The 22,125-nt window shown below is 46.8% G+C and overlaps 10 protein-coding genes across 10 annotated transcripts; 5 read left to right on the forward strand and 5 right to left on the reverse strand.

Moving 5' to 3' along the window:
• Positions 1–26: 26 nt before the first annotated feature.
• Positions 27–3,511, reverse strand: F5147DRAFT_788635 (uncharacterized protein; the record flags this gene model as incomplete). The annotated part of the gene is made up of 9 exons (XM_041442994.1): positions 27–385; positions 438–524; positions 576–817; positions 866–1,053; positions 1,108–1,515; positions 1,562–2,430; positions 2,480–3,247; positions 3,301–3,391; positions 3,443–3,511. The coding sequence occupies 9 exons, from the start codon at positions 3,509–3,511 to the stop codon at positions 27–29; spliced, it is 3,081 nt and encodes a 1,026-aa protein (XP_041285729.1).
• A 446-nt stretch (positions 3,512–3,957) lies between these two features.
• F5147DRAFT_780815 (uncharacterized protein) lies at positions 3,958–6,090 on the reverse strand (the record flags this gene model as incomplete). The annotated part of the gene is made up of 6 exons (XM_041442518.1): positions 3,958–3,993; positions 4,042–4,061; positions 4,127–4,466; positions 4,516–4,971; positions 5,024–5,936; positions 5,993–6,090. The coding sequence occupies 6 exons, from the start codon at positions 6,088–6,090 to the stop codon at positions 3,958–3,960; spliced, it is 1,863 nt and encodes a 620-aa protein (XP_041285730.1).
• Positions 6,091–7,080: 990 nt separating this feature from the next.
• F5147DRAFT_780816 (uncharacterized protein) lies at positions 7,081–7,454 on the forward strand (the record flags this gene model as incomplete). Its single annotated transcript, XM_041442519.1, has 3 exons — positions 7,081–7,095; positions 7,147–7,281; positions 7,335–7,454. The coding sequence occupies 3 exons, from the start codon at positions 7,081–7,083 to the stop codon at positions 7,452–7,454; spliced, it is 270 nt and encodes an 89-aa protein (XP_041285731.1).
• Positions 7,455–7,942: 488 nt separating this feature from the next.
• Positions 7,943–9,757, forward strand: F5147DRAFT_43099 (uncharacterized protein). The gene is made up of 4 exons (XM_041429810.1): positions 7,943–8,445; positions 8,501–8,704; positions 8,752–9,157; positions 9,208–9,757. Exons 1-4 carry the CDS (start codon positions 8,061–8,063, stop codon positions 9,725–9,727), a joined length of 1,515 nt encoding a protein of 504 aa, XP_041285732.1. The 5' UTR covers positions 7,943–8,060; the 3' UTR covers positions 9,728–9,757.
• Positions 9,758–11,157: 1,400 nt separating this feature from the next.
• On the forward strand, positions 11,158–12,240 carry F5147DRAFT_43132 (uncharacterized protein). Its single transcript, XM_041429817.1, has 7 exons — positions 11,158–11,188; positions 11,240–11,609; positions 11,661–11,686; positions 11,738–11,762; positions 11,815–11,911; positions 11,964–12,066; positions 12,117–12,240. The coding sequence occupies exons 2-7, from the start codon at positions 11,603–11,605 to the stop codon at positions 12,177–12,179; spliced, it is 321 nt and encodes a 106-aa protein (XP_041285733.1). The 5' UTR covers positions 11,158–11,188; positions 11,240–11,602; the 3' UTR covers positions 12,180–12,240.
• F5147DRAFT_43111 (phosphatase 2C-like domain-containing protein) lies at positions 11,964–13,797 on the reverse strand. The gene is made up of 4 exons (XM_041429813.1): positions 13,457–13,797; positions 13,023–13,379; positions 12,801–12,968; positions 11,964–12,746 (listed from the first exon to the last, which is right to left on the reverse strand). Exons 1-4 carry the CDS (start codon positions 13,713–13,715, stop codon positions 12,301–12,303), a joined length of 1,230 nt encoding a protein of 409 aa, XP_041285734.1. The 5' UTR covers positions 13,716–13,797; the 3' UTR covers positions 11,964–12,300.
• A 287-nt stretch (positions 13,798–14,084) lies between these two features.
• On the forward strand, positions 14,085–15,779 carry F5147DRAFT_43177 (uncharacterized protein). Its single transcript, XM_041429820.1, has 4 exons — positions 14,085–14,420; positions 14,481–14,675; positions 14,725–15,130; positions 15,184–15,779. Exons 1-4 carry the CDS (start codon positions 14,294–14,296, stop codon positions 15,707–15,709), a joined length of 1,254 nt encoding a protein of 417 aa, XP_041285735.1. The 5' UTR covers positions 14,085–14,293; the 3' UTR covers positions 15,710–15,779.
• A 597-nt stretch (positions 15,780–16,376) lies between these two features.
• Positions 16,377–17,621, reverse strand: F5147DRAFT_841230 (NAD(P)-binding protein; the record flags this gene model as incomplete). Its single annotated transcript, XM_041444359.1, has 7 exons — positions 17,578–17,621; positions 17,415–17,522; positions 16,916–17,360; positions 16,849–16,856; positions 16,740–16,798; positions 16,664–16,691; positions 16,377–16,606 (listed from the first exon to the last, which is right to left on the reverse strand). Exons 1-7 carry the CDS (start codon positions 17,582–17,584, stop codon positions 16,377–16,379), a joined length of 885 nt encoding a protein of 294 aa, XP_041285736.1. The 5' UTR covers positions 17,585–17,621.
• Positions 17,622–18,145: 524 nt separating this feature from the next.
• Positions 18,146–20,123, forward strand: F5147DRAFT_748398 (glycosyltransferase family 90 protein; the record flags this gene model as incomplete). The annotated part of the gene is made up of 7 exons (XM_041440063.1): positions 18,146–18,385; positions 18,435–18,572; positions 18,626–18,728; positions 18,783–19,320; positions 19,370–19,726; positions 19,775–19,983; positions 20,047–20,123. 7 exons carry the CDS (start codon positions 18,146–18,148, stop codon positions 20,121–20,123), a joined length of 1,662 nt encoding a protein of 553 aa, XP_041285737.1.
• A 990-nt stretch (positions 20,124–21,113) lies between these two features.
• Positions 21,114–21,756, reverse strand: F5147DRAFT_726462 (uncharacterized protein). The gene has a single exon (XM_041439178.1). It carries the CDS (start codon positions 21,463–21,465, stop codon positions 21,217–21,219), a length of 249 nt encoding a protein of 82 aa, XP_041285738.1. The 5' UTR covers positions 21,466–21,756; the 3' UTR covers positions 21,114–21,216.
• Positions 21,757–22,125: the final 369 nt, after the last annotated feature.

Consider the following 22,125-nt stretch of genomic DNA (forward strand, 5'->3'; position numbering starts at 1 on the left):
CGGGTATGCTCGTGGATACCCGCGGGTTACCCGTGCCATTGCCTAAGCATCGTAGTATGAACGCTGCCCATGAATTCGCCTCGGATCAAAGTGAATTTCCTGTTTTTTCCTGTCGGAGGTTCCGGGGTGAGAAATTCTAGAGGAATTGTATCCACCTTCATCCCAGTGTTCTTCGTTCTGGAAGAATATCTGATGGCAATTTTGCCATGTTTGACCAGCGAATTAGAGAGGACGAATGGGTCCAGGGCGACCGTATTCACGAGCCGATCCATGAAGTTGTTAAACCATGTGGCAGGCGATGTCTTTACTACGTGTAACTTCATGTGCCAATTGCAGCACAAGCCAGCAATATGAGTATCGTGGAACATGCTGGTCAGGCTATCTGCTGTAATAAATGTGAGCGAGCGCAGACAGTGCATAAGCCAATGAGGCTATACCAAGAGAGGACGATGAACTCGCATTAGCAGGATGCAATTGTAAGTCTTCCTTGTCAGCCTCATTGATTGTCCAAGGGTCCTGAGAGGCTGTGGGAGGTCAGATGACAGCTCCAGTCAGGTATTAAAAGAGAGCCTCACCAGAACTAAGATCTTGTTGGCGATTCAGTTCTAGCAACACTGACTCTGCGGGGGCATCCCATGATTGTAGTGTAGCATCAGTAGGCAGATCAGAACGTGATGCCTCGGGAGGAGGTGAGTGACGAGGAGTGCGAGGGGGGGTCACATGCGGGGACTGGATAAACAAAGACCGAACTAATTTGTTAAAATCCATTTGGAGCTTATAAGGCAAGCGAACACCAGTGAGGAGAACTCCAGACCGGCTACATGTGTGTGAGTATCGAACAGATAAAGCGAAAGTGTGCTCTCACCGGAATTCTTGTTTTGAACCCTGAACAATGGCAACCTGGCATTTGTCCTGGGAGAGCGAATGCAACGTGCCTCGATAGGATTTCATTGGACCAGATATTATTATGACATCTTTGCCAATACAGTCCTGCATCAGATCACGATCCCCTTTCCTGCCAATTCTTGCAACATATGTTATGCGGGTGGTGAACTATGATTATATCTGTTAAATGTAAATGAATGAGATTGACTAAAACAAACAAACCTCGGTGTGGGGCATGTCTTCAAACGTCAAAGTTGAATTATCCAGATTGACGTGCAAGACCTTGCCTGACGCACAGAGCCGCTTGCCTCTAACCACTTGAATGATATCACCAGCTACAAGGTCATATCCGCGCTCGGGAGTGTGTCGAAGTGCAGCTGGATTAGGATTGAATGCCGTCATACGTATGGGCACCGTGATGCGTAATTGTTGTGATTCCGAGAAGAACACGAGCATTTGGGTCCTGAGGTCAACCTCGGAGACCTCCCCAAATTCACAAGCATAGAAACCCTCGGTTACAACGACATGATCCCCTTTCATTGGAGTTTCAATGACGGTTGTTACATTAGCAGGATCCTTTTTAGTGAAATCCCCGATGAACGTCGCCAAAGAGTCGATTGCAACAGTGAACTTGAAGAAATGTCAACAATGATATAAAAGTCGCGGAGTCACTTACCTGGCACTGAGAAGACTGGTCGTGTACAACAACAGTGTCCTCATCGATTTGAACGACAATGCCATTTTTCCCCTTGAAAGCCGACGCCACTATGCTATGATCAAGCACACAAACATTGTCCCCCACCCGAAATTTCCTCTCCAAATCAACGAGGGAAAACATAAGTGGTCTGGGAGAGACTTTCTCCACGTGCAATGAATCCTCCATGTATGCTGATGCCAAATGGGTACCCATGTCAATGCAATCAATCTTGGCGGTGCATCCAACCATTTCCCCTGCTCTAACCCTTACGAGGTCGCCTTCCACCAAGTGTTGTGAGGCATATGCATGCAATGTAGACTGTACGAATGTGGGATTGCATTTCGATTCATTGTGGAATAAAATGTTATCTGGGGCGGGAATGGGGATTTCAACAACTGCAGTTCTACGCAATTTAAGCGCCAGAAAACCATGTATGTATGTCTTGCCTCGATTTTCACAGGTCAACAGGCCATTAGGAGTATCGTACAGGCGCGGCATGTGAGAGTCCACCCTGACACCCTGCCTTGTGAGTGCCCTGGATGCAACTAAGATTGTGATGATGTCGGATTCCGGATCATAAGAGTGTCCGTATCCCACATCATGCCAATACTGGCCACGTATGGGATGATACCAGCCAGGAATTGCCACGCTAGGTTTGCTCAAGGTCTGGTCCTTCGGAGGGATAAAAAGAACATTGAAGTAGCAGTGGATGTGAGAGGAGGGCCAAGCTTCCCTGATAACGTAAGTATTTTCGGCCTTGACACAGAAATGACCTGGGAGGGTTGAGTGTGTATAGACTTCAAAACCCTTCTTTTTCAGCTGCGTTGCTAAATAAGATGTTTTGGACGCTAAGACTAGATATTAGATACACCATATTCATAGGGGAAATGTACCTACAGGGCACTGTGACAAGCCACGTTGGGAGGTCAGGTGTTGCCATTTTCTCAACATCTTGAGTACTTGTGGGCTTCTCGAGCACTCTTTCTCCTTGTTGAGGCTGGGCGAAGGTTGTTGATTGTGCTGCGTGTGACATCACATGTTCTACGTCCGATGTCCACTTGGCAAATACCTGACGTTTTGCCTCACTTGTGTCAGCGTCCACGACGGCGTCCAGTACGGACTCCCAAAAACTCATCAACGTTGAGTCATCAGAAAATTCTGTCTCCATGAGGAAATAGGCATGACTAGAACTGATTTTGTTGGACATATATTTGTTGATGATGTCCCGTGTGTACTCGCCGGACGAAGGAACACGTCGCAGCGAAGGTTGGACTGGCAACAACGTAGAACTTGATGCATACTTATCTTGAATTCGTTGGACCCTGTCCTGCCAAGTAAGTCCACGCTGAAGGTTTGACCCACTTGAGAGCTGCGCCAGTTTCGCTGGTGCAATGTGCTGTTCCTTGAGAGCGAGAAGATTGATCAAGGACAGCCGATTGTCCCCATCGCCCGAGAATAAGACCCTCTTCGCCTCCGTCCAGTCCTCTGCATGATATTGCTCATCGAGGTATGAAACAAGTTGCCTCTCCATTTCATCGTACTGCATGTCAGTTTTGAGAAATGCCTGCAGGATATCCCATGCTGCCTCGTTTTGCAGGGGGTCTGATGATGATGATTGATCATTATCAGAAGCCTGATCATCGGGGACTACAAAGGCATTGTCGTCTGTACAGCAAGATGAGACAGTTGCAGAAATCGACAATATCCAAGAACTCTACCTTCTTCGTCCTCTACCTCGTCTATCATCTCCTCCCAGTCCACCTGCGCCTGGAGATCGAGGAAGCTCTTAGTCTGGGCTGTAACCATTGCCTTTAAATAAAATTGCGTTAGCTTAAACAAACATAATGTTTCGATACTCACATTAGTTTGCTTGACGTGTTTGATAGACCCTTCTGGAGCAATTTCATAAGATGCTGGCCATTTAGACATCGATCCGAGTCTAATAGGTTGTTCGAACTATCTAGGTATGATGGAAAGTTCTAATGCGTGAAGCGCCTATTTATCGTGAATGCCAATTGAACTCCTACACTAATAATGTAAAATCCGTACTGTATGATGAAGTCCAAGAGGAGTCCCGAGGCACTAGACGTCTATTTGTAGTGAATCCCAAATTGAGATTGAGAAGTTCCCACAGTCGAACAATGAACATTATGGACAATTGATGTTGGCAGTGAAACGAACACACACCAACTTCAATAATTATCCACAACGATCTGTAGACTCGGTATTCTTGTCATTATGTGCTTGTTCCTTGTCGGGACTTGCGAACAAGATTTACGTAGTAATAATCTAGAATACATTGTAGCAAGTCTAACACAATAGAAAAAGTGCCATACAGGTTCGGATGGTAGAACGCGAATGTCTGCGATGCAAATTTACCGACGAATATCATTCGCAGAATAATAGGCACCCTATCAGGAGGTAAGTAACATTTTAAATTTTCAAATGCAAATACGAACCAAGAGCGGGACATCAAAGTCTTTGCACACATCAAGCATTGCCCGCGCACTGCTTGAATGGGCTTTGAACCAATTGTCATCATACCAATTGCGGGGAGACGTGCGATTGCAATAGAGTTTTTTGAGGTGCGTTTGGCCTCCATGAGACGAAGAAGTGATGAGTTACCAACCGGGACTGACATGTTCTCCTCATACACTGTGGGAACGTAGGACTCAATAGCGTGAAGGAGATCAGTGATGGCCGGACTGATCCATGGGAGAGCCACATGCCTCACGATCTTTGGTGTCACACCAAGAGGGGTGTCAGTTTCATCCCCGCTCATTCCATCAACATCAAGCCAATCAATTATGCGCCTGATCGTGTCCCAAGATTGAGGGTTACGGTGGCGATTTTGGTCAACGACTTTCCTATGTCTTTCGAGCGTCTACAAAGACATTAGAGACAAAATGGTGGAAAGAATGATATCCACTTACCCCATGTTTACAGGTATTACACCTATCTAAGTGTTGCCTTCGACTGTTACGATAAGACAAGTCACGGGTAGCGACCTCCCTCTGTTGACTGTCTTCGAATCCTTCAATCTTCATGTGCTCTCGACAAGCTTGTTGAGTGCGACGGAGCTTGTTGATGCAAAGCACGCACAAGTTATCGAGGTTCATTGTGTCGTTGTCGAAAATTACCAATGGGAAACTGCCTGTCTTGACTTTTTCTTGAAAGTCTACTACTAGTAAATCGACCGCCTCAGCGTTCCACACAGAGGACCTCAAAGAGTCCTGCCAATCGATAGCAATTTTGTCCAAAGTTGGCGGGTTATCATTATCACGATTATATGCTTCGACCACATGCGACGGAGGTGATTGCGGCAGGGGACCATTCTTGGACTTCAACTTCAGAAAGTGTTTATCCCGAAGATATTTACGAAACAAGTCCTATAATTGATATTGATTAGTCCCTTTTCACAAAGATGTAATCCAGACGTACATGTAAATGGTTTTTAGTACCACACTTTCCTGGATGCTTCCTGTGAGGGGAAGGGGTGAGATCGTCCTCATGTTCAGGCTCGGTATCGTAATCTTCAACAGACCCGCGTTTCAAGACGCGAGGGTGGTGAGAGCACGGAGAGGAGAGACCTCTAATCTCGCCCGCTATCCGTTCAACCATCGCCGGAATCATACCGTCAATGGCTTTGCTAAGAGCAGGACCGACTATTTTGTCGGATAATTCAGCGAATTGCTTATTTAACAGCTGGCCCGAATAAGTTTCTGCAGTGTTTGGTAATGGCAACGGTCTCGTTCGCGTGGAGCTGGTGGAAGGAGGATGTTGAATTGGTTGTAAAACAGGGGTGATGAGTGGAGGAACAACTGTTGCTATGTCCTGTTCCATCACATCATCATCATCATTGACCTGGGATGAATGCTCGTCGCCCATGGGAACATCGCCATGTTGGGTATCTGAGGTGGTCAGATAGACAGGTATAGTAGACACTGGAGAGACTGTAATTGGCGTTGTTGGAGTAACAGTAGCCAGGTCAGTATGTGTTGTAGGGATGGACGGAGACATGGGTATCGGAATAGATGGAGAACCAGACGGCGTGGATGACGATGTGGTAAGAGGCGAGAACAGATACTCGGTCATGTTAAACTGAGAGTCGGCAAATGTAGATGAAGATTCAGGGGAGGCGATATTCAACAGAGACAATTGAGGAGTCTGGGACACACGACGCATGGAGTGGCTAGAATGTTGCCCTTCGTGCGAAGGGGAGGGTGTGAACGAGGTGTATGGCCTGTATGGCCTGTATGTTAATGAAGTGTTATCGGATCGTCTGTACTCTAGATTAGCCCAGTGTTCTGGCACACTGGGGGCAGGCAAACCGGGGTTCCCGCAAGTGAGGAAACTAGAAAAATTGCAACCTCATAAGTGACGGTGAAAATGTCCAACTTTGCCACATACTTGTGGGCAGTTCGCCCAATTCTGATGATAGCTGTAGCAATATTTTGAGGATTGGGGTGGATCTCGGGTTCATCATCCAGCATTAAATGATGAGCCATAATCACAGATAGGAAATCGGTCTCAAAGGATGTAATATCCTGTATTTAAGGCTCACATTGCTGGGAGCTTTCGACCATTGAAGCGAAGCTAAGGAGAATGAGCTTGCAAAAGCTACCGTTACAACAATTGAAAACTTAGCATTTGGACAATAAGATTCCATCACTCAAGACCATCAACCTATTGCCTGGGCGGTGTATCAGTTAGCGCAGAAAATCAAATTAAATGACTTGTACTTACACATTTCATATTACACCATTGAGTAGCACCGTAAGTCCGATGCGTTATGACAGCTTGTTGTGCTTCAAGGGTGTTGCACCGTAGGCCTGAACTTGAGGGGCATTGTCATAAGTCATGACACCTTTTTTGTTCTTCAAGCTTCGGGTCAGAATGACTATAATTCTGCCATTAGGACGCTCCTACATAATACAATGATTTAATTGATATTAAAACTGTAGTCGCTGCTACGACGCTATTACAAAATATAATAATAACATTCAAACTTAGTTGTCGCTATCGCTATAGCTATAACTAACACATGACAGAACAAAAGGAAGTAAGGAATGAGATTTCGAATGCTTAAGTAGTGAATGGCAGATTTAGACTCCACTGGAAATACCCGAGTGGTTGAGCGGGCTGACACAGAGTGGCTGCCGGATTTGTCCGTCGGAGTTCCGACTGAGTCTCATTCACTACTTAGGATCGAAACCTTACACTAATATTTTCCTTCCGTCTATCATTGCCTTAAGTACGTGTATTGTACATTAGTACTTATTACAAGTAGCCTTCCTTCATAGTCTTTTGTAGTCATCGAAGTCTTATTGTATATAAGCTATTGTTACAGGTAACCTTGTATAATTATGATTTTGCAAACCTTGCTGTACCTCGAAAACTAGTATACATACCGCAGGGTATCAGTTCCGCACTTACATTTGTATAGAAATCTGTTTGCGTTCACGTTAACTTACATACTGCAGGGTATCTCATCGCACATGGTTTTACGTCGGGTCAGTCAGTCATTCTTCTGGCTCAAGTCCCCCCACTCACATTTGGTATAGAAATATGCAGGCTCTCGTTTAGGTTCGTGTCAACTCGAAAAACTCCAAGATCGCATTCAGGAATCAACCAACGACTTCTATGTCATCGAAGTGTGTCTTATCAAGGCTACCAAAATGCCCATCGCTTTACGAAAGGTAAGTCTTGACGTCTTACCAATATCATCCCTGCCTTTATATCATATTTGCAGCCTTATTCTCAGCTGGCCCAAGCAATGGTGATTGCACTTTCAGTCGCATTCTTAAGCTTTGCCAGCATTTTAGTTGTCCTCTCGCTGGATTATCTACAGAGATATTTAAATGCACAGTAGATTCATGTTTAATCGCGCCATGCGTTAACCAACCACTCTAGAAATGTCGAATTGAGTGAGCTGAGTGAGCCTCTCAGAGGGCCACTCGTACATATATTTGACATATTTACAAATTGTAAACCAATTTGTCGTGTTGATAAATAATGATAATTTTTAAAATTTGTTTTCGGGTTTACCAGGTGGGCAGACTTTGAGTTTGATATGTAACTTGATCCTCCATATGGCCCTGGAAATGTCACCTGAAATATACGTGAACAATTGTAACCTCGGAGGCGTCTTAATATTTGTAACTAAATTTTGGAAATTAAGTCGACATGCAATGTATGCAGATTACGAAACAAATTCTCCCTGTTTTGCCAAACTTACTCTGAATTTAATCAATAGAATTTGATCCTTATGCATATTTGTAATTTTATTCAGAAACTGCTCATTATCCGCACAATAGACAAATAGGTAGAAATATGCACAGTAACGTTTTAACGCTTGAGAGATAATACCAGCCTATCCTCAGTACCCCCATTGTACTAACGCCCGTCAGTAACATACAAATAGTGAACAAGATGCATACCGTGATGCACCCCAAAGTGACATCCAAATTCAATCATAATGCGCTTAGTACTTTTCCTTTTCTGCATCTCCCTCTATCTCGCTGGAGTGGTCCAGGCTGCACGTACAACAAACACAACAGATACCACTACTAACGACAGTTTTAAAGCTCTATTATTCACGACCAGAACCATATGGACTATCATCTCCAGCTCCATTCTCACTCTGTTTGCGTGCACATACAGTGCCATCCACCCCAATATCCCGAGTCCGAAGTACAGCAGCTCCCTTGATATGATATGGCGACAACTTGGCATCATGATAATGGCACTAATCGCTCCCGAGTTGATGGTTACATGGGCTATGCGCCAGTGGCTCAGCGCTCAACAAGTTACAAGACAGTTCGAGGAATCGGGGTATCCCAGTGTTCGTTCGGCGTTTGAAGGTGAGTGGTACTTTTGAAAACTCTGCATCTCACAACTCACTATACATGTCCTTAGAAAGGGTGTCTGTTGAAACACCTGGAACTAGAAATCCCATTCTTCTCCTCTTTCTCCGCGTCAATCAGGGTACCGCTCGCCTCCATCTTCTGCTTGTTACAGGTGTATCATCTGTGCTCGTGTCTCCTTGGCGTTTCCTTTGTGCTCTCGTGGGGTGGGTTGCAAGACGGATTCAGTCAGAGCATTCCGAGCCCGACTCTGAAGGTAAGCCCAATCCGTGCTCACCCAAATGTTGACTCATGTGTCCTTAGTTTCTACGTGGACTCAGACGCACAGCTTCTTTGTGCTCATGGGTGGTTTTATGCTTTATGCAAAGGGGGAACCCTGCCGTACACTAGAGCACAAGCACATTCTCAGACTGATACATGAAAAGTGTATCGACGTCCCTACCATAACAGCAAAGCAGATCCACGACAAGAGCAAAGGCAATGCGATATCGAAAGGATTGGTCATGCTTCAGGTCGCCTGGTTTGTTATGCAGCTCATCACCCGCGCCGTCTATCACCTCGAAATCACTCAGCTCGAAGTGGGGACACTTGCTTTTGCGGCTCTTAATTTCCTAACTTATGCTGTGTGGTGGGACAAGCCTCTCGATGTGCAATGTCCACATCCAGTGTACTGGAAGTCAACTGAGTCAAGACCAGAGGATCACATTGAGTATGTATGCGCCTCAACGATTATACCGCTGTTGATTATGTCTACCTTAGTGTCAGCGACAAAGACGAATTCGCTCGGCCTCGATACTTGCCTCGAGTCTTCAGTCCAATCTTAGAGCTGATAGGCTGGGCTGACATTCCCACATCTCGAAAACTTCAAGTTCCAACATTTGATGGCAGCATTAAACTCGAAGTTCAGGACAGGATGGCTCTTCTGCTTGCTGGATATTCTATGGGAACCATATTCGGTGGCATCCATTGTATGGCTTGGTTTTTTGCGTTCCCCACATACGAGGAACAGGTGCTATGGCGTATAAGTACCGTCGCTACAACTTGCATACCCTACCTTTGTTTTGGTGCCTACTTGACCGCGGAAATAATCGATTCAATACAGCACGATTCATTGATGCGCGTCATGCGGGGTCTATGTCTTATGATTTGTTTCCCATTTGCCATGTTGTACATTATAGCTCGTGTTGTCCTCTTGGTACTTATGTTCACCACTTTACGCAATCTTCCTCCTAACGCATACAAGACGGTGTTGTGGACTAGTTTGGTGCCGCACTTGTAATTAATTCTTGATTATGTTGCTCAAGATACGATTCACACTTTTCTAATGATATTCAGATGGCGGCAAATTTTGAAATATCCTTGTGGTTGACGCGGACTGTCGCGATCACATGACTCTGACTGAAACCTCCGTGTCATATCTCTCACTCTTCCTGTGCATCTATTGCTTGTCCCCCACTCAAGCAGCCTCGCGCTGGCCTTATATATGTCCTATCTGAATCCACTTTAAATTTGTGTCAGGCCGGATATGATATATGATTTAGCACCGGGCTCTGGAGTCTACTAGAAGGTATGCTATGCACTTCAGTGACTTCACACATCCTTGATTTTCTATTTCTTACAATCCCGCGTGTAAGGAGTCACTTGGACGAACCTAGCTGTTACTGCACGCCAAAGGCTTTCTCAATGTCATCAACGTACAATGCACTTCTGCTGATCCCTCAGACAAGAGTAATCAGCATTTGCTATATCCCGCCACATTCAAGTTCATCGTCAAGTCCAATGCGTCTAAAGTAGGTACTACGCATCAGCTGTACTACGTGAAGTAGACGTTTTTCGTCCATGATTCGTATCTATCTATGGTTTCGGTGAGACTCTTGGCCTTCTCTCTCCCTGCTCTGACTGCAATCCTGTGCAATGGAAATCTTAGCGGTGGATCATCTAGGTGAGCGAGTTTCTCAATAACCACCACCGCCTTATCAGTGTCTCCATCAGCCACACCTACTACACCCAACCCTTCTCCCGCACAGGTACCAGGGCTCAGACGGTTATCTGTCGCACCCTCTACACCCTCTGCCCCTTTGGGAGCGAGTAATGGAACCACGCCCAGGAAGTTTTCCTCACTGCTGTACTCTGTTATTCACATTGCCAGCGAGCGCGGTGCGTCGTCCACTGAATGCGGGAAAATAAGCATGTCACTAACCAAGTACTTAAAGATGCGCGTGTCCTATGAAAGTTCCCACCTGCACATCACCTACGAAGCTCTTCTCAGTGAAACCATTTGGATCCCCTTTCAAGGTCCCACTGACCTTACTTAGTGAGGATGAAGAGGACGCGCAGAGTTTGTTGATCCGGATAAAGCGAGCTGTGGAGGAGATAACACAGCTTTGAAGCGCGGATCTGTTTGGGGACGATGAGTATAAACACGAGGATGAGGATCATGTTGGTGAGCATGTTGAAGAGAAGGGCTTTGCGTCCTCGCCCAGAGAACCGTTTTCTTTGCATCCTGAACCCGAACTTAACCCATTAGTCCCTTCAATACCCGTGCCCATCCCACCGCTCCATACACTCCTTCTACGCAACTTACACGACCGATCGTTTCCAATATTTATCCTCCAAAATGCCAGCAAAGCCTGTGACTAAGTAGCCGCAAGTCGCATTTACGCTTATACTTTCGTTTCTATCGTGTATCAGCTCAGTCGAATCGGATCGGCTCAGAGTTGCTGGCAGTTGTCGCCGTATTGTAAGCTCAAAACAAATTTGTTTTGTTTTGCAGTATGCTAAAATAAGCAAGCCTGCAACCGCAGGACCTGACGACTATACGTCCTACCTGCAGTCTCCCGCAGCCCGCTGGCGTTGTCTAATGACAATATGCGTGATGAGTGACTTCCCGCGACCTTTGTGCAGCCCATCCATGACCTCCTGCTGCTGTCTCTCGGAGTCCGACCTCGACTGCATCGCCAACATTAACCATCCTTGAGACACAAGATGTTTGCATTCGCCTCTTACATACTCATTTTCACCCGTGATGCTTCCACTAACATATTTGCTTTTGGGCCATTAGCGTGATGACTCCAGGGCCAGTCTGCTCACTTTTTGTTTGTATCAGTGTCTATTCCGGCCCTATAATTACGGTACACAGTGCCTAGCTCAGTATATGCGCTGTATGTATGATACACCGCAGACAAACACGAATGTTGATATATTCACCATAGATGAAAGATACATGCAGACACCAGTGGTATGTTTCCTCCGGTTGTTCTGTGTATCTGCGTCTAACGATCTTCGTTAGATTCACACGCACCCTTCACAATCCTGTGGGTCCTTAAATTTAGCACAAAACCTCTTGCTTACTGGCCCTTTACGAAGGCTTTATGTCGTCGGTTGATCTACATACACGTTCTGGATTTCAGCGCATGCTTCCCGAGTCCTTTGCCGTTGTTTGCACCCCAAAGTTCACTCCCAAGTGCGTACCACATTGCTCACACCACTCGTGTCTTAATTATTTACACGGTTAGCTTTGGAATTTTCCGCCTCACCGACCCCCCAGGCTTGCAAACAATTTTGGACTGCAATGTCAAGGAAGCCTTCCACCCGCACCCAGAAGTCCTGATCTACACGGTGCGTAGCTTCTGGAGTGGTTCGTCCACAGCTATTGATCGGTTGTTTAGGACGCAGACAAGGGGCACGTGCAAATGAAAGACATCCCGCTGGAGATCGTGGACTTGCGATGATGCAGGGCTCGACGTTTTTCTGACTTTTATCTGTAATTTACAAACGCAGCATTTCTGGCACTTGGCATCTGTACAATCCGCATCCGTTACCCCCTACATGCACACGCCTTCGTATCGGATGCTACAGCACTTGTAAGATGACAGTCGTATCATCCATGTAAGGGACAGGCATGTCTACGTTAAGCATACATGAGACGCTGTCGATGTCTTCTGCGCCCAGTGCATGTCTTAACAAGCGCAGCATTGCCTCCTGAATGTCGTCTTTCACGACGTCACCTACTATTCCCACCCACTTCTGGACGAGAGATGTAAGGGATTCAACGTGATCTGGGTCATCCATGTAAAGGTCAACCAGCCCGTCGGAACACATCAGGATAAGGCAGTCGCAGCTTGACTGCTCATGGAGGTCGACATAACGAACGCTTGCGAGATTCGAGACGTATGGTGGGCTCAGATTTCGTGGAATGAAAGACTCAATCGCAGCAGGGACACGAAACCCCGGTTCTACATTTAAAAATATTTTCTCGGCGTAGATGCGAGGCAGTTTAAAGCTGTGGTCGCCAACAGCTTGACGCCGCATCACAGTGAGATCAATTGATCCAGTGCATTCGATAGGCTTACCTCTCGTGACAGCAAGATTACCGAGCACTCTATCGTCGAAGATGCATTCTGGTTCGCCAGGGTGTTGCTGTTTAATGCGATCAGCCTCAGCAGGGTTGTTGCCATTGTGATTATCGCTCAAGATGGATGCATTCCATTGTGAACTCGCGTCTCGTCTACTTCCGAGCACTGCTCCAAAGTCGATGTCAGTGATTTCCGCTTGAACCCTTCACCTCAGCTTACCCACTAAGCCATCACCGAGATTTAGCACCCAAAGATGTTTCTTTGTAGGGTCGACGAGCGTCAATAAGATTGTAGATCCCCTCAAGCAACGTAGGGCTTTCTGATGATTGAGTCCTCCGGATGACTGGTCGTTGACCCGCGCTTTGACTGTTATATCTGACATCGTAGCGATCTCGTCGACTTCTTCAGGGAATATTTCGAGGAAGTCCCGTGTTATTGCTTCATCCACGTCAAAAATCGCTCTGGTGAGAACATCTGAAACGCCCTCCAAGTTGGTCACGGTGGGCAACAGTCCAGCCATTAAAAGGGAGGGCAATTCGGAGACAAGGTAGTCAGCTGTTTCATGCCCTCCATGCCCTGCATAGAAGATGTTGTATTGTTTAATAAGATGCGAGGGGAAAGGTGTATTTGTAGTGCCTCATAGTAGCACGCACCATCGAAGACACAGTTCAAGCTCCAAACACCATTTGGAAGGCTTAAATCCATAATCAGATATCTGTCCTCGTTGACTGAACTAACGTGAGGCTGGAGAGAAGCCCCAAGGCTCCTTCCGTCACTTGAGATATTAGTTGCGCAGCGTTTCAGGATCTGGGCACGTAGCTCGTGCTCTGGAAAGAGACGATAACGCCAAGGGCCGCGATCAGAGCCATAGCCTTGCATGTATGCACGACGAAACACTTGAAGGGATGGCATGTGCTTAGCAAGAACAGAACCCTGCGAGGTTGAGGCATGCCGTACGCCCAGAGCACGGAAAAAAGATATAACAACATTGATGGCGTATTGCAAGTGCCATTACTAATACAATATTAATGTTCGACGTCAAGTTTTGGAGGCAGCGGCGATGGGCAGGGTACCCAAGGATCCAGGTAATAGTATCTTGTTTTCGTGAACGTCGGAACGCTCAGGCTCGAGAGATAAGAACAGCCTATTCTCAGCCCTGTACTAACGCCTGCCAGTAACATACAAATAGTGAACAAGATGCATGCCGCAATACCACCCCAAAGTGACATTCAATATTAAAAATGTGCTTACCACTTTTCTGCTTCTTCCTTTACCTCATTGAAGTAATCCAAGCTACAACAAACACAACAAATACTACTACTAATGATGAGAGTTTTAAAGCCCCATCATTCACGACCAGAACCCTATGGTCTATCATCTCCAGCTCGGTTCTCACTCTTTTCGCATGCATATACAGTGCCATCCACCCCAATATCCCAAGTCCTAAGAACAGCAGCTGGTATCGCATTCTATGGCGACAATTTGGAATCATGATAATGGCGCTAATCGCTCCTGAGCTGATTGTTACATGGGCTATGCGCCAGTGGTTCAGCGCTCATCAAGTCACCAGACAGTTCAAGGAATCAGGGTATCCCAATGTTCGTCCGGAGTCTGAAGGTGAGTTGGGTTTTTGGAAACTCTGTGACATCGCACAACTCACTACACGTTCGTTTCTAGAAAGTGAGTTTATTGAAGCACCTAGAACTGCGAATCCCTTCCTTCGCCTCTCTCTGCACTTGACTGAGGCTTTCGTTCGCCTCTCTGTCCTGCTTGTTACAGGCGTGCCGGTGTCTCTTTGGCATTTCCTTTGTGCTCTCGTGAGGTGGGTTGTAAGGCGGATTCAGTCAGAGCAATCCGAGTCCGACTCGGAAGGTGAGTCAGATTCGTGCTCACCCCAATGTTGACTCATATGCATCCTTAGATTTTACGTGGACTCGGACGCACAGCTTCTTTGTGCTTATGGGTGGTTTTATGCTTTATGTGAACGATGAACCCTACCGCACGCTACAACCTAAGCACATCCTCAAACTGATACATGACAAGTGTATCAAAGTCCCTACCCTAACAGCAAACCAGATTCATGACAAAAGCAAAGGCAATGCGATATCGAAAGGATTGGTCATGCTTCAGGTGGCCTGGTTCGTTATGCAGCTCATCACCCGCGCTATCTATCGCCTCGAAACCACTCAGCTCGAAGTGGGAACACTCGCTTTTGCGGTTCTTAATTTCCTAACTTATGCTGTGTGGTGGAACAAGCCTCTCGATGTGCGATGTCCACATCCAGTGTACTGGAAGTCGAGCGAGTCAAGGCCAGAGGATCACATTGAGTATGTAGTATGTGCCTCAACAATCATACCGTTGTTGATTATGTCTGCATTAGTGTCAGCGACAGAGATGAATTCGCTCGGCTTCGATACTTGCCTCGAGCCTTCAGCCCAATTATAGAACTGATAGGCTGGGCTGATATTCCCACATCTCGAAAACTTCAAGTTCCAACATTTGATGGCAGCATTGAACTCAACGTTTCGGACAAAACGATTCTTCAGCAAGCTGCATTGATTATGGCAATCATATTCGGCGGCATCCACTGTATGGCTTGGTTTTTTGCGTTCCCAACATACGAGGAACAGGTGCTATGGCGCATAAGTGCCGTCGTTACAACTTGCACACCCTGCCTTTGTTTGAGTGCCTACTTAAACTCGGAAATAATTTATCTAGTACGGCGCCTACCCGATTCAGAAAGGCACATCATATGGGGTGTATATCTTATGACTTGCTGCGCACTTGTCACGTTGTACATCACAGCTCGTGTCGTGCTCTTGGTACTTATGTTCACCACTTTACGCAATCTTCCTCCTGATGCATACAAGGTGGTGTCATGGACTAGTCTGGTGCCGCACTTATAATTCTTGATTATGGAATACTTTTCTAATGATATTCAGATGGCAGCAAATATCCTTGTGGTTGACGCGGACTATGGAGCATGAATTGTTTCTTACTGAATGACGCGATCACATGACCTAGTATATACAAATGACGAACCACAAAGCTTGTTTGAACACTCAGTACTCAGTACTCGTCAACGATTCGGGGACCTAACGTGAGTGGCAGCGACTGATGCATCGATGAGCAAGTGGCAGCATTCCCAATCGACGAGACAGTTATCGGCGACCCGACGTGCAGCATCCGCCGTCTCTACCTGAGATCAATCGGAGATTGTATTTACCGAAAGAATGGTCTGTGGTCTGGCAAACCTCCGTGTTATATCTCTTACTCTTCCCGTGCATTCTTTGCTTGTTTCCCACTCAAGCAGCCTCGCGCTGGCCTTAAATACTTCCTATCTGAATACATTTAAAATCTATCTCAGGCCGGATATGATTTGGCGCCGGGCTCTGGAAGGTATGCTATGCACTTCACACATCCTTGATTTTCTATTTCTTATAATCCCGCGTGTAAGGAGTCACTTGGACGAACCTAGCCGTCACTGCACGCCAAAGGCTTCCTGAATGTCATCAATGGTACAATGCACTTCTGCTGATAGGCCTCAGACAAGAGTAAATCGCATCAACTGTACTACCCGAAGTAGACGTTTTCTGTCCATGATTCGTATCTATCTATGGTTTCAGTGAGACTCTTGGCCTTCTCTCTCCCCGCTCTGACTGCAAGCCTGTGCAATGGAATTCTTAGCGGTGGATCATCTAGGTGAGTGAGCTTCTCAATGACCACCACCGCCTTTTCAGTGTCTCCATCAGCCACAGTTGAAGTCATAAACTGGCGGAATTTAGAACCAGGTAGCTCTGGGTCTGCATATGCTGAATGTTAAGGAACAAGTTGCATGTTGCCCCTGAACATAGCCGTACGGAATGGACCTGGTTCGATTATGGTGATCTACCTGGCATCAGCTTGAGTTCCATCTTCAGACTAAACTGACTAAACCTGTATATTCCAAGCTGGGTCCAGTTCTTGTGCGAGACTCTCACTGAATCCTTCCAATGCTGGAGATCCAGTTTGAGATACTGCTATGGCCTTAAACAAACACGCTTACCATGTTTACTATTGTCAGAAGTAGCTGTTGGTGAGCATTGAAATCACACATAGCCATGTTCACTCACGATGCGGCATAGTAGGATGCTGCAGCTCTTCCACGTAAGCCCAGTGAAGAAGAAACCTGCAATAATCTTCCTCCGATAGGTTTGTTCACTTCCCTGAACATCCGAATAGCCTCCCTTGTGACATTTGATGCACCCCAAAAGTTCACTTCGAAGATTTGACGAGCGTCTTCATCGCTCATAGACTCCATCTCTCCGAGAATAGCCATGCCTGCGTTGTTGAACACGACATCGACACGTCCGAACACCTCTTTGGCTTTTGCGAATGCGGCAACGACCTCCGAAGTCTTTACGACATCCGTCTGGACGATCAACAATTGAGAAGACGGATACTGTTCGGCAAGATCGTACAGGGCTTCTTTGCGCCGTAGAGTTGCTATCACTCTATTTCCGTTCTTTAACAGGAGTTCGGTCATGGAGCGACCGAATCCCGAAGACGATCCAGTAACTTGCATCGGTTCGTCAATTCGCGGAGCCCGATGAACAAATACCGAGAACTTACCTAGCCAGGCCTTTGATTCCGCCATAATTTTGTTAGGAGATGCAATTTGCGAGCGATGACAAGGGACCTCAGAGTCGGCTTTATATCTGTCGATCAGCGCCATGCATGGTAAGCGATTACTCAGTTCAAAGTCGGACGGGGTCTTCAGCTACTGCCTCCTCAGTCAGCATGACATACCTTTGCTTTGTGATGTTACCAATGATGCCCAGAACGTTCAGTGGGCCAATCAGTTTCATGTAATACAAAAATGAACTCAACATTTCATCATATGGATATGCACATCTCTTAATCCTGCTCGCATGTCCAAAATGCGGTCATGCGTGGCAGCTGGCCATGGCAGACTTAATCGTCAGAACAATGTATAATTTTGAAAAAGGTATCAATATTAATTACGTATTTCCGGTACACGTAGAATCTTCTCCATGTTCACCTCAGCTATCTTACCTTGAACGTAATCTCCGCGCTCCATAGTGCAGGGTCTCATACTCACCTCAACAATGCGGTCCATCAATAAAGGTGATGCACAGCCAACAAGATGGCGCGGCTGGATATTCCTCGTCTGTGTCTTCCTCTTTTTTATGCAAGCCGGCCTTTTCGCCGGTCACAACGATCAAACTTCTGGACGAGACTTGAGTTCACGAGCAAACTGGTTCTCGACTTCCTCCAAGTGGCTCCCTTTTGTGAAGGATGGGAAACCATACACTCTCACCGAACATCCCATACCGAAATTGATGGCGGATGCGGAGGAGAAGTTCAAGCATATGCTCTCGAGGCAAAGCAAAACTCTTGCAGCCGCTGTGACTGAATATAGGAAAAGATACGGGCGCGAGCCTCCCAGAGGTTTTGGAGATTGGTGGAAATTCGCGCAGGAAAACAATGTGAGACTGGTGGACGAGTTTGACGCCATTGATGAAGACCTGGCACCGTTCTGGAATATGTCTGGTGTAGAGTTTCGAAGGAGGACAGTCCAAGTAAGTGTGATCTCCCCTCCACTACGGTACCATGACGTTTATTTTGCAGGTTACCGAACTTCCGTCTATTGATTTGGTCCGCATCGTCAATGGCAAGGTCGAAGGCACCTCCATTGACAAGTCGGGTAGCGAGCGCGGACATAGAGCATTGGGGTTTATGAGTTTACTCGAGAAATTTCAAGATAAGGTGTGTTTGCCCAGCTCTCTCTGTCCATTCATTCTGTTCACCAAGGCCTCTAGCTCCCTGACATGCAATTTGCCATCAACTCGAAGGCGGAGGGCAGGATCTTGGTACCTTGGGAACACCGCCAATTTCCTAACATGACGTTACAAGATTCATCAGGTCTGTTACATATGTCATTGGTGAATTTAGAATCATGCATTAACTGCGCCTCAGGTGGAATAACCTCCATGGTTGGATCTGACTTCACTTCTGATTGGAAGGGGCAAGGGAGTGTTTGGGCAGCTTATCGCCGAACATGTCCTCCTGAAGCCGAAGCCCGTCGCCTCTACAGTTCATACCGCAATCCCAATGCTGAAAATGTAAAAGTTTTCTTCGGCTCCGCTCCAGCTCCTGGAGACGAATTCACTTTTGTGCCAAGCGTGGAGGATTCCATCGATTACTGTTCATATCCTTGGGCTCACTCTTCCCAAGGCCACTTTTTCTCGGACTGGCGCACGATACCTGTACTTTACCCTGTTTTATCTCCCGCAAAGGCCTCAGGGTTCTTGGATATTAGGATTCCGAGCCACTATTATTTTACACAACATCCCAGGTACACTTACGGTTTCAATGCTCACGGTGATGAACCCCATGACGTTGATGATTTGGAGGTTCCATGGGAAGAAAAGGTAGGCGTCGTTTTCTGGCGGGGCGCAGACACTGGTGGTGGTAGCACACCCCCGGGCTATGCGTCGAATTACCAGAGACACAGGTAATCAGTTCTTGCTACCCTATCACGTGATTCTCATCTTTCATGACAGGTTTCTTCACATGACACACGAGAGTGCAGCAAGAAATCGGACTATTGTCCATGCTGACCCCTCAAGCACTAACGACTTCATTACCGCTGAGGTGCCTGCACGACAGCTAAATGACGACGTAATGGATGTTGCATTTGTTTCGACAACTGGCGGGTATCCTGGCGGCGAGGAAGCACTCAGAAAAGGTCATCGCTTTGCATCACCCGTTCCTCTGGGCCAGCACTGGGCGTATAAATATCTCCTTGATCTTGACGGTATGGGTTACTCGGGACGTTTCTTGGCACTTTTATCTAGTGAAAGTGCCGTCATAAAGAGTACTGTATGGCGGGAGTACATGTCAGATTGGTTACAGCCATGGTGTGTTTTATAACTGGCACTCGGATGCAAGGCTGAATAGCAAGCAAGGCTACACTATATACCTTTATCCTCGTCTTATGCCGAGGTATACAACATCCACGCGTATTTCTCCGGACCTTCGCCGTCAACTTTGGCCGCTGCAAATTTGACTACAACGCACCCAATACAGTCACTAGATGGCGACCAGCGTTTACAGCGCATCGCACGTGCGGGCCGACAGTGGAGGAAGACGATAGGGAGGACTGTCGATATGGAAGGTGCGTTCTAGCTTTGCGGGCATGTATTTGCAAATTGGTTGACTTGACTTGGTTTGGTAATAGCGTACGTCTACAGACTATGTTTGGAGTATGCGAGACTCTGGGCCGATGATCGTGACACGATGAACTTTGTGCTGTGATGTAGAGATAGACTGCGTGCTGCGGCAAAGTCTACGGTGTCTTGATCATCTCACTTAATTTGAATCTCATATCAGCTTTCGTGGAGCATTGAGCCATCAGAGTTGTTCATATAACTTATACCTTTGAAGGATGCAAAAGAGATGCGGAATGTATTAGGTTCGCGGTTGTTAAATGTATGCTTGCGCACGAGAGCCAAACTTGGACTTGTTGATCGCCGTTCACAGAACACGGCACAATCGTTGTAGAAAAAGTCATCGACAACAGATTCCGGGCGCAAACCTATCCACTTGTGCGTTGTCACGTATATCAGAAGAAACCGGAACTTGGATTTGGATTGGGCTTCTGCGGTGCATATCGACTGTAGTGGGGTCTTGGGTATGAGAGAAGCATTGTACTTATTGATGCCTCTGGAGGGTGTAGTAAGGGAGATACGGTGTGTCGGACTCTTGGTCATTAACTGTAGATACACGCGCAGCACGGAATATTATTATTGTGGTAGAAAGACGTCGATAACGGATTGCAGTCATATGAAGCCGGAAAAGCAGAACTAGACGGCCCGCTGTTATTGTAGTGATATCGTACGATGTGAATGATTGGTGATTGGAGAAGCACAAGAGAAACACGAGGACACAGCTGGCAGTGCGAAAGACGGTGCCCTCTACCAACAGATGTGCGCCAGAGGAGGCCTCTGAGAGGTAGAAGAAGGGAAGAAGTCCCCGATCAAGAGTGACGTAAGATTGGTAGTACTGATAAGTACTTGCCATCGGGAATACCCGACATTGCAGAGCGTTCTTGGTTAGCCCCGTTAGTTTGTGTTATCACGTTTCAGCGTGCCGCAATCAGTTTTTTAGACGATCTTTGTGGTGCCTGTTTCTCGCTTGACGGTCACCAAGTGGCGTACGGAACACTTATTGTTTGGCAAAGGCTTTAGAAATAAACAGAACCAAAGGTTCATTGACGGCCCGGATAATCGCCTTCAACTACGGACGCAGCCAGCATCACGACCACCATCAGTTCGTTCACGCCGGATCTATGATATAGACCTCTTGATATGTATTGATAAGCACGATCAATCATCCCCTGAGGGTCAAGTCACGGTGTCAGCTGGCAGGAACCCCGCGGGTTGAAACCGAGTTGAAATACGCTGCAGAAGCTATTCGTGGAACCGCACATGACCGTCAGTGCTTCACGAACGCCTAGTACCACCGCCATTCGAGTCTCAAACCGTATCATTGTCTTGGGGCGCAAAAATAGCGGACCTTCTCCATCCAAATCAGGCTGCCTGGTAGTAGGAAGCAGGAAGGTGAGATATATAGATAAGGCGACCCTGACAAACGACATGGCATGGTCAATAAGGCGGAGCAAAGGAATCAAACGGAGTCATCTGGGTTAACACAAAATTCGTGGGTACGATGGCCAGGTATTCTTTAAATTGAGGATCACCGGTTGAATCGCCCATGATGATCTCGGTGATTCCCCATCTACTCCTGCTAATCCAGTCATCGGTCTACGATCAGTTTTCGGTGTCTGACGATGAGTGCGTACATGGTATGATTGGTCACGGCGACCCCCGTTGGTTACATTGAGGACGAGCAAATGTATTCTGGGGACGGTCGGCTGGCTCACATATTGCTCATTTTGGCATATATCTCCATATATTCTTGAATCTGTCGCTGAGTAGGACGAGGAACCCGTCCTTGGTTGTTTCACTTGGTCGATTCAGGTGCAGGCTGGCTACATTGGACCCCTCGATCGTTGATCCATATTCGTCTTCTCTTCCCGATGGCCAGACCAGGCGACTGGAACTTGGTGTCTGTGTTGGGCATGCCAGGGTTCCTTATGGCTGCGTTCACCGCCATATTACTTATCGGGATTTGGCACGTTGCCGCCTTCTGTCCAACACGAGAGGCGTCCGAACCGAGGGTGACTATTTGATGGCGGTGTGCGAAGATGTAGAAGGCGGCCTTGCATAGCTTCACCTAACCACATTCCTTGAAACGA

The sequence above is a fragment of the Suillus discolor genome (assembly GCF_016758755.1).
Source record: "Suillus discolor strain FC423 chromosome Unknown F5147scaffold_116, whole genome shotgun sequence".
NCBI classification, from domain to species: Eukaryota; Fungi; Basidiomycota; class Agaricomycetes; order Boletales; family Suillaceae; genus Suillus; species Suillus discolor.